The sequence below is a fragment of the Anopheles stephensi genome, chromosome X (genome assembly GCF_013141755.1).
Source record: "Anopheles stephensi strain Indian chromosome X, UCI_ANSTEP_V1.0, whole genome shotgun sequence".
Classification (NCBI taxonomy): Eukaryota; Metazoa; Arthropoda; class Insecta; order Diptera; family Culicidae; genus Anopheles; species Anopheles stephensi.
The window spans coordinates 4,311,217-4,320,448 of NC_050201.1; the positions used below are offsets into that span (position 1 = coordinate 4,311,217).

A 9,232-nucleotide genomic window follows, 5' to 3' on the forward strand; every position below is an offset into this window, starting at 1 on the left:
CTCTTGTCAGCTAAGGATTGTTGGTCTCAAATTGTATAACTTACCCGCGGTTGGGCATCCCTGAGCTGTGGTGTTAAGGTGCTTTGTCAGGATATCACCTCCATAACATTTCCTGCTCAAAGACACTCTTGGCAGTTTACAGTCTCGTTTCCCAAACAGCAGTTGGAGCAGTTTCAAATTCAAAACCCCAGCGCATCCTCGAGCAAGATTCTGTGTTGGGGTATTATGTGTGCGCCACACTGCCTGCAAGCCGCAGCGCTGTCAACAGCTGCTACATCGCCCAACTGTCAAACGCGCTCAGAGTTGTCAAACGCGCTCCGAGCTGTCAAACTGGTGCTGTGTGTTTTGTTATTGTATACACGAATCGAAGATGAACCGGCTGTTATGTACAACTCTGGTGAAATATTCCGAACGGAATGGAATTAAAGCGAACGGGCCCTTGCTGTGGCGTGCCTTCTCGGTGTCCGGATGCAACCGTCAAGCAGAATCGGAAACCAGCCGGGAGAGCCAGCACTACGACATCATCATCGCCGGTGGTGGAATGGTCGGTACAGCACTAGCTTGCGCTCTAGGTAAAGCAGCCCGTACGATTCCACACGATACCAAGAAACCCCCGCCTTCTAACCACCCTTTTGTTGCTGTAAACTATAGGTAAAAACACCCGGCTGCAGAATAAAAACATCCTGCTGTTAGAGGCAGCGGCCGGCTTTAAGCAACCGTCCACCGAACAGTACAGCAACCGGGTGTCAGCCATCAGCAAGGGCACGCACCGGCTGATGCAGACGATCGGTGCCTGGGATGAGATTGAACGGACACGCGTCAAACCGGTCCTGAAGATGCAGGTATGGGACGCCTGCTCGGACGCCCTCATAACCTTCAACTATGACGATTTCTCCGAAAACATCTCCTGGATCGTGGAGAACGATGTGCTGCTGGCAAGCATCTACCGGCAGCTCGAAACCGTCCCGAACGTACGCGTACGCTACTCGTCCAAAATAGCTTCCTGCGAGCTGATACGGGACGGTGCGGACAAAAGCACCGTACGCCTGGCGGACGGTGAAACACTCAAGTGTGATCTACTGGTAAGTAAAGCCCCCTTTAAACGTTATTGTTTAGACCTTTTTTATTCTACTTTTCACAATGTCGAGTTCTTTGCTCAACTCCTCCAACCGTTTGAGGATGGTTTTTTGGTTATCCTCGAGCGTTTTTAGCGTTGCACCGTGGGAGGACGGACGGCCCGGCACTACCGGTGGCATGGTGTCGGGACGCATCCCACGCGCCTTGTTGACCGTTTTGTACTGCTTGCGGCGCAGCGTGACGGTCGAGTCGACCTCGTCCAGCAGGAAGTTGTTGAACGTTTGCATGTTGCGGTAGGTTCGCCTCCGTCGGATCGATTGATTGCGTTCGCGCCGTTCCGCGACTAGCTTGTAGATGGAGGTAATAAGCTCCCGTGGGATCTGCAATATGCACATGAGAGGTTGAATTTCTTTTCGACGAGCTTTCGCAAAACCCTCGCTTACCCGTTTCTCACGCGGATCGTTCGGCTTAACGCGGAAGTGTAACCGACAGCGGGACGTTTTGAGCAGCGCTATCTTCTGAAAGATGGCCCATATTCTTATCGGCGCTTTGCGGAGTAGGCGCGAAAACATGAGACTCTCGAGGCGCGAGATAAGTTCGGCCTGGCGCGATAACCGATCGAGCCCGGCCGATTGCTGCAGGCCCTGGATATCGCTGACGGCCAAACCGACCAGCAGGTTGGTCAGGATGACGGTTACCAGCAGCACGAACGCCAGAAACATGCCGTGGGCGGTGGCTGGGTACTCGATTTTTAGATTTTCCCCATAGAAGATGTCCTCAAACTCGAGCTCGCCCGCCATCATGACGATGGTTTTGAGCAGCGACCGGGGTATCTCCTTGAAGGCGATATAGTTTGGGAAGAGGACGCAGAAGCTAAGCCCGAACGCGACCAGCAGGCAGCAGTAGGCCATCAGAAATTTGGAAAAGTTGACCGCAACTGAAAGTGGAGTGAAAGGAAGCAATATATAGCCTTGGCTTCTGGGCAGACCTACAGTAACTCTACCAAACCCCATTTCCTACCGGTAGTAAACATTTGCACATACAGCCCAAAGATAGGGAATCGGCCAACCAGCATCATCAGCTCGAGCCAGGCCAGGAATATAACAACCGCCGCGACATGATGCTGCCAGTTCATGATCGCGTTCGATTCGTTCAGCGTGTTGTGCTGGGGGAAAACAGGCGGTATCGAACCATTAGTGCTCCTTGCTGCTTCCTCGGGTTCGTGCTACACTCACCGTGCAGAGAAAGATGCCGATCACGATGCTCCACTGCAACCAGTTCTCCCAATACCGGACGTAGCTGACGAACCCATGCATCATTTGGAAAATTTCCTTCGTAAGCAGTATCAGATTGAAGAGAATGATAATATACCCGATGGCCGGTATGTACGGTGGTATCGTGCAGTGATCCGCCCTACAGTCCTGCACGTACACCCCCAGCACGTACGCGGTGAACAGCAACACAAACAGCCCGTGGTAGAACAGACTAAAGATGAAAAACTTTCTTATCCGGCGCCATTTTAACAGCAGAAATGTTTCGCACAGTGGATGCTTCAGGATGCGCTTCTGGCCGACCTCGATGAACGCGAGCAGCAGCTCCGTCTCACCCCGATCATTGTTCGGCACGAGTAGCCGAAAGTCTAGCCGTATCTCGCAGTCCACATCACCGATCTCGTGTATGCTGTTAACGCTAATCGCTGCATCCAGCTTGTCGACGTAGCGCGGTATAATTTCGGGCGTACGGCGTATGATGAACGATAGGGCCGATACGCCACCGTTTGTCCGTGCCGTTATGTCCGCACCGTACTCAATCAGCATGTACACGCACGTGCTGAACTCGTTCAGTGCCGCAATGTGTAGCGGCGTGTAGCCAAAGTTATCCGCCCGGTTAACGTCCACCTTTGCCTTGAGCAAGCTCAGCGTACAGTCCCAGAACCGGGACTCCTTCACGATGGAGGCGTGCAGCGCCGTTCGGCCATCGCGATACACCGCATGGACATCGGCCCGGTGGGCGATCAGGAACGTGACCGTTTCGTGACACTGGGATAGGCAGGCCAGGTGCAGCGGCGTCTGCTGATCGCGGTTGCGTGCATCAATGTTAGCACCAGCCGCCACCAGCAATCGCACACAGTCGAGATAGTTTTCCGACGCGGCCAGATGCAGCGCAGTGATTTTCTTCTGACCGTACTGGGAACGTGCGTCGGCACCGTGCGCGATCAGTAGCTCCATACACTCACTGTACCCGAGGGCGGCCGCCACATGCAGTGGCGTTTGCGTGTACACCTGCGGCGTGTTTGGATTGGCCCCATGCTTGAGCAGATACTCGACACACCGCTTGCTGTTGCGCATGACTGCGTAGTGCAGTGCCGAGTGTTTCTCGATGCCGGCGTTAATGTCGACATTCTGGGCGAGCAGCAACGTGACACACTCCAGACTACCGCAGCTAGAAGTGGAAGTAGAATCAGATCTAACCTGATGTTGGATTCGTGACCGGATAATCCAACCTACCTGGCAGCACAGTGCAGCGGTGTGGCCGTCTTCTCCCGGTCCCAGCACTGTGCCTTTGCACCGTGCTGAAGCAACAGCTCCGTCGCCTTGTAGTCACCGATGTAGCACGCAAGATGGAGTGCTGTCCGACCCGCCATATCACAGACGTTCGCATTAGCGCCCTCTACCGCGAGAACTTTTCGCAGCAGATCGTGCTTGCTGTACCAAACCGCCAGCAGCAGTACCGTATCCTTCTGTTCGCTGGTGTCCTGCAGGATGTCACTGGCCGGTACCAAACTGCACACCAACAGCTCCGCCAACCGCTCACCACCAGGCAGCTCCTTCAACCCGCTCTCAATATCGGCATACGCCCAGATCTCTTCCTGGCTCTCGCGCCCTGTGCCGAAGTCATGCGGTTGATTTGGGGACGAAATTTCTACCCCACCAACATCACTTTCGCTCGAGATGCTTAGCCGAAAGCGCCCGACACTGTCCGTCGGTTCGCTACCATCGTCCGCTTCCTGGTAGTACATACGATACTCATCCTCCCAGCGCATCTCATTTTCCTGCCGAATGTAATAAGAGTGCGATGGCGCGGTTACGTGAATAGGTTTGAGAGGGTGCAGTTTGAAGGGTGTCGTACAATGATTGAAAAGCGCACCGTATCCATCCTGTACTTCGGTACATCCGAGACGTTGAAGCTGTCCCACTAACGCCTAAATGTATACCATCAAGCAGCTACCAATTAACTGAATTTGGCTGGAACGAGAACGAGAATAACCATCAGTTGCAACGAGGATGTCACGATGAGATGTATTCGGGACGGAAAATTAAAAGAAAAACCCTCAAAAAGAGGATGACGTGACGCACTGGAGCTCTCGACGTCAGCTTCGTTGAATCTCAGTGAATAACCTCAGAACTACTTTGCCCCTCTCTGCTGGCAGCGCTTGTCCGCTGCAACCGAACCGGTGTCGAAACTGACCAAATGCCGCTTAAGTAAACAACCGGCTGTTTGAGTGGAAAACATAAAAATAAGTGAGCGGAAATGGCGTGCGCACCATGCACACAGGGCAGGAGGACATATGGTGGCGAAACCGTAGAACGTAAGTGGCCAAAAATTAACCACAACAGCAACGCCATCGTTGCGAGGCGAGTGTTCCTCCAACTGTTAGCAAATAAACCGCACACGCAGAGCAAGTGAGAGAGAGAGAGAGAGATTTCACTAGAGGAGATCCTCAGAGCACGCGTCAGCCTGCACATTCTGCAGGTTACGGCGGGGTGGTAACCCATGGGTGTACTTTACCTCCAAAAAATTCTTTCGCCTTCTGGCCTTCTGACCGGCAGATGGTGGAGGGGCAAGATTAAACCCTCGCCAAATGCCTCTCCTGGACTGGATTTGTTTCTCAGGGTGGGGATGAATGTTTATGTAAACCTGGTCCCACCAAACAGCATCATCCTTCGGTGTACGGGCGTGCTACACGTTGGCGAGATTCATGATGCAAAACAACACCAACAATAATTGCGTGTAATGTGATTCTCTCAAAGGAAGGTTCTTGGAAGCGCACAATCTGCATCACATGTCCCGTGAGAATAGTCCTCGCGTCTCTCTACTTGCTGCGATCAGTCGACGCACCAACGATTGTATCCACACTCATGTAGATACAGCAGCGGCGCGGTTGATCACAACACCCAGGGAGCAAGATTTGCGTGGGCGGGCGTTATTTAAGCAGGCAACGAGTGATTTGTTTAGTGTATCACGCTTCTAACCAATTTCACCGCAGGTTAGGGTATAATCCGCACGTTCCACTCCCCCCGAACGCATGGCCATTAGCTCCACCATCTTGGGATCTCGCATGTACTTGTAGGTAGGCTCACTTAGCAAGAAGATCTGATGAGCTGATCTGGATTCTTAAATCCCAATCGCACCGGTATCACCACTCACATGCAAGACACTTCAACTCCTACAGTCCCGCATCTAATCTAATCCAATAAGTGGTGTGTGCTGGAAGAAGATGGCCCCCTGAGGAGCTGAATTGTGGTGGCAAAGCGTACCGCCGGTGGTTTGGAATTTGTAAACAAAACATTCATTTTCGGCAAATGGGATTTTAGTGGCCGTGTTCTCAGCCATAGTCCGGTCGGTTGGCTATACACGTCCTCCAACTCGACTTGTGATGCAAAATTTTAATTAGCAATATTTATGGTGTCCGATAATGGCGAAGGGAGTGGCGTGTTGGCGCCCATAAATCTCGTAACCGATATCCTCCCGGCTACGTGGATACGACTTTCCAAATATGATATGAAATCGGTACACAAAGGTGTCGGGATAGGGGAGGGAGGAAAGTAACATTTGCTCGCGCTGGAAGCATGTGTGGCGTGTCTCCCCTGGCTCTCGTAGAAACGGTGGCGTATGTCACAGTTGAAAATGGATGATTTCCTTCTTGGCGTTTTAGGGGACACTGGCGGAGATCCCCCTTTTCTCTGGTAGATTGAAGGATGGGCCAATTCTTACATTGCTGAACTTCCGAAGTGTCTAATTTCTAAGAGCTCAAAAACGAGGGATACGTTGTTGTTTAACTAACTCTGGTTGATCGTTGAAGAGTTATTGGAGACACAAAATATCTTGAAGCGTCACCTGAAGCAGGATGCAGCTGACCAAAAGCCTTAAGGTTCTGAGGTGTCGTCTATCACGTCTATCATACTGAATCGCAAAACAAAAATTGCACACCGATCAACAAGCACCCACAAGTTCACAAGGGCTGCCACAGCATCTACAGTCTACACAATGTCTTCAGTTTCCAGGTACACAACAGCGCCGCGGAAAAGACCGAATTTTTTCTTTTTTTTTTTTGGAAGGTGACGCCTCTTCCGAACCGTTGAAACACTACGCGCCGACTGAACGTCGGCTTCGTGTGCGGACGCCGGTGAAACCCACCCGACATCCAAGGACGACCCGATCCCCGGGCCCCAGCTACCACTCTCTACCTCGTGCCCTGCCACGGCGTGATACTTTACGGAACGCGCGATGATCGTTTCCCATTTTCTAAGCCACGTATCTCCCCGGTCCCCCGTTGTGCTGGGATGGAAATGGCGAGAAAAGTCCAAGATGTACTGCGCGATGTAAGAGAGCAACAGAGAGAGAGAGAGAGAGAGAGAGAGAGATCTTACTTACGGATCACAACCAGCAGGGACGGGGATGCACATGATCGGGATAAAGACGGGCAATGCTGAAACATCTCTTCGGCGCGCGAATCTCAGCAAGGTGCGAACAAGCATGCCAGGGACAGACAGGGTCTGCTGTTTTACTTCGTGCTGTTGTTGTTTCTCGTGTGCTCTCCCATCGCCGGCACCAGCCACACTCCTGCCAACATTACCGATTGAGCGGTACGGGGAAAATGAGATCTCCAAATGGAGTGTGCCATCCCCCCATCATCTTGTCCAATTAGAAGATACAGAGCATGCCAACACGCGCGTGAGCGAGAGATGTCGAGGTGCGGGAAATCGAATTCGGATGGGTAAATCTCTGACACCAGTCGGGGCCAAATGGTAAAGTGGTGAAATTGAAATGGAAACTCGTCGCCCGCCATTAGCTCGCTAGAAGCAGCGCCTGGGATATTCGCGGAAGTAGGAGAACAGGGCGTGGATGTGGAGTGTTCCACGCTCGCTATGGTTGGTGAGGTTAGGATGAATGAAATTGAATGCAGACACTCTAGAGCCGCAGCGACCCCTCCTGCGGGATTTGTGCTCCAAAATCGTGCCCGGGTGTAGGGCAAGTCTCACACAAGTTGGTGGAACCGGGCACATGTGCGTTAGGTGTGTAGCGTTTGTTAATTAGCACTCATCGCTTTTCGTTTTCCTTTTTTTCTTGTCCTTCTTTTTTTTTTGGCCGGGACTAGCGACTCCCAGCGGATTCTAACGAGCCTATGTTGATTGGTTTCCGCTGCGCAATGCGCGACAACAACCGTACATCCGGTACAGCTCCGTACATCCCCGCTGCTGAGAGGGGTCGGGTGGGCAGGCGTGGAAAGGAACATCACATGTTGTGTCAAGCTGTTATAATTAAGACACGTTCCATTCCTGCCCCGATCCGATGTGTGATGTCGTCCGCTGTGTGGTCAAACATGACTAACCGTGTCCCGTTCTGTTGCGTTCGTTCTCTCTCTCTCTCTCTTTTTCCGGCAGGTTGGTGCGGACGGCTACAACTCCTTGGTGCGCCGGCAGATGGGTGTCCAAAACTTCGCACTCGCCTACAATCAGATGGGTGTAGTGGCCACGCTACGGCTAGCCAATGGTCCGACCGACAACGTTACCGCCTGGCAGCGTTTCCTGCCGACCGGTCCGATCGCACTGCTGCCCCTGAGCGATGACACCAGCTCCCTCGTGTGGTCGACCGGTGTGGCTGAAGCGAAACGCTTGCTGCAGCTCGACGGTGACTCGTTCGTCGCTGCCGTTAATGCCGCCTTCGTAAGTTATGCGTTATCCTGCATGGGAGCGATGAATCAGTCAGCGTTTCTTAAAATCTCCCATTGACAGCACAAACCGATGCCCCGGAACTCGCTGGTGGACGATGTGATGAAGGGTGTCAATACGCTCGTCAAGCAAACGACCGGCCAGAGGCTTGAAGCGGCCCCGGTCGTTGAGACGGAGGTGGACAAATCCCGTGCTGCGTTCCCGCTCGGGCTCGGCCATACTGGCACCTACGTCGGGCAGGGTGTCTGCTTGATCGGGTGAGTGATTTTAAAACCGCGTAACCGACTGGCCCCAACTGACGCAGTTTCACCCTCCCCTTACAGAGACTCAGCACACCGCGTACATCCGCTTGCCGGGCAGGGCGTTAACCTAGGGTTTGGTGACGTACAGACACTGGTGGATGTGCTGGCCGATGCAAACTACGCCGGGCTAGGCATTAGCAACCTTAGCGAACTGCTCAAATACGAACAGGCACGGTTGAAGCACAACGTACCGGTACTCCTAACGACGCACAGCCTCCAGCGGCTTTACTCGACCGACTTTGTCCCCACGGTTGCTCTGCGAAGCATTGGGCTCACGCTGACCAATGCGTTTCCGCCGGTGAAGGTACGTGATGCGACCGGGCATAGTCAATAGATATAGGTTAACTATTTTGTTTTAATGTTTTTTGTTACAGAAATTCCTAATGAATTACGCCATGTCCTAGAGACAAATCCTGCGGCAGAGAGTCCAGCCAAAGAGAGCAAAGGGAGAAGTCATTGGTGTGAACATTGTATTCCCAAACCGATGCGTTTGGGGGAAAACAAATCGAAATTAATAGTGTATAGTTAATAATGAACTGAATATGAATGAGCGATGGTGATATGGTCGAGGATATTATTTTTTTATTTTATTTTAAGATGAACACCCGTTTGCTTACTTCTGCCAGCTAGTAGATTTTTAGTTCTTTAGATAAGATGATATTACCTAGATCATACTCCTGGATGTTACAATACGTACAAGGTTCCTGGCTATTCTTCGTTCGGGACTCAAAACGAGCTATCGTGATGGACAAAGGCTTGTGGGATGTAGAACCTCTGCCCAAATCTTCTTAACTGCGTTCCGGAGGTAGATGTGTAAAGGGATCTTTGATTATCTCGTACGATAATGACTTCAATGTTGACCAACAAACCCGACTCCCTCTGAGTGAGGACTGGCTGTCC

General features: G+C 52.1%; 2 protein-coding genes across 3 annotated transcripts; one reads left to right on the plus strand and one right to left on the minus strand.

Moving 5' to 3' along the window:
- The first annotated feature begins 304 nt into the window (after positions 1 to 304).
- LOC118505296 (ubiquinone biosynthesis monooxygenase COQ6, mitochondrial) lies at positions 305 to 8,904 on the plus strand. Its single transcript, XM_036040907.1, has 6 exons — positions 305 to 572; positions 652 to 1,082; positions 7,743 to 8,024; positions 8,094 to 8,287; positions 8,354 to 8,636; positions 8,707 to 8,904. The coding sequence occupies exons 1-6, from the start codon at positions 371 to 373 to the stop codon at positions 8,734 to 8,736; spliced, it is 1,422 nt and encodes a 473-aa protein (XP_035896800.1). The 5' UTR covers positions 305 to 370; the 3' UTR covers positions 8,737 to 8,904.
- LOC118505276 (transient receptor potential channel pyrexia) lies at positions 1,106 to 6,437 on the minus strand. Of its 2 annotated transcripts, none has more exons than XM_036040858.1 (7): positions 6,196 to 6,437; positions 4,225 to 4,322; positions 3,585 to 4,129; positions 2,313 to 3,519; positions 2,098 to 2,242; positions 1,521 to 2,014; positions 1,106 to 1,457 (listed from the first exon to the last, which is right to left on the minus strand). In XM_036040858.1, the coding sequence occupies exons 2-7, from the start codon at positions 4,231 to 4,233 to the stop codon at positions 1,113 to 1,115; spliced, it is 2,745 nt and encodes a 914-aa protein (XP_035896751.1). In that variant the 5' UTR covers positions 4,234 to 4,322; positions 6,196 to 6,437; the 3' UTR covers positions 1,106 to 1,112. The 2 variants fall into 2 exon arrangements, with proteins under 2 accessions (XP_035896751.1, XP_035896742.1); XM_036040849.1 differs by having other exon boundaries at positions 4,207 to 4,322.
- Positions 8,905 to 9,232: the final 328 nt, after the last annotated feature.

Excerpts from the sequence above, each read along its gene's own strand:
- LOC118505296 (XM_036040907.1), top strand. The coding sequence starts at position 371 with ATGAACCGGCTGTTATGTACAACTCTGGTGAAATATTCCGAACGGAAT. Across the intron at positions 573-651 it reads AGCACTAGCTTGCGCTCTAG|GTAAAAACACCCGGCTGCAG; the intron begins GTAAAGCAGCCC and ends TGTAAACTATAG. Across the intron at positions 1,083-7,742 it reads CACTCAAGTGTGATCTACTG|GTTGGTGCGGACGGCTACAA; the intron begins GTAAGTAAAGCC and ends TTTTTCCGGCAG.
- LOC118505276 (XM_036040849.1), bottom strand. The coding sequence starts at position 4,233 with ATGGATACGGTGCGCTTTTCAATCATT. Across the intron at positions 4,130-4,206 it reads CGGTGCGCTTTTCAATCATT|GAAAATGAGATGCGCTGGGA; the intron begins GTACGACACCCT and ends TACATTCGGCAG. Across the intron at positions 1,458-1,520 it reads ACGATCCGCGTGAGAAACGG|ATCCCACGGGAGCTTATTAC; the intron begins GTAAGCGAGGGT and ends TGCATATTGCAG.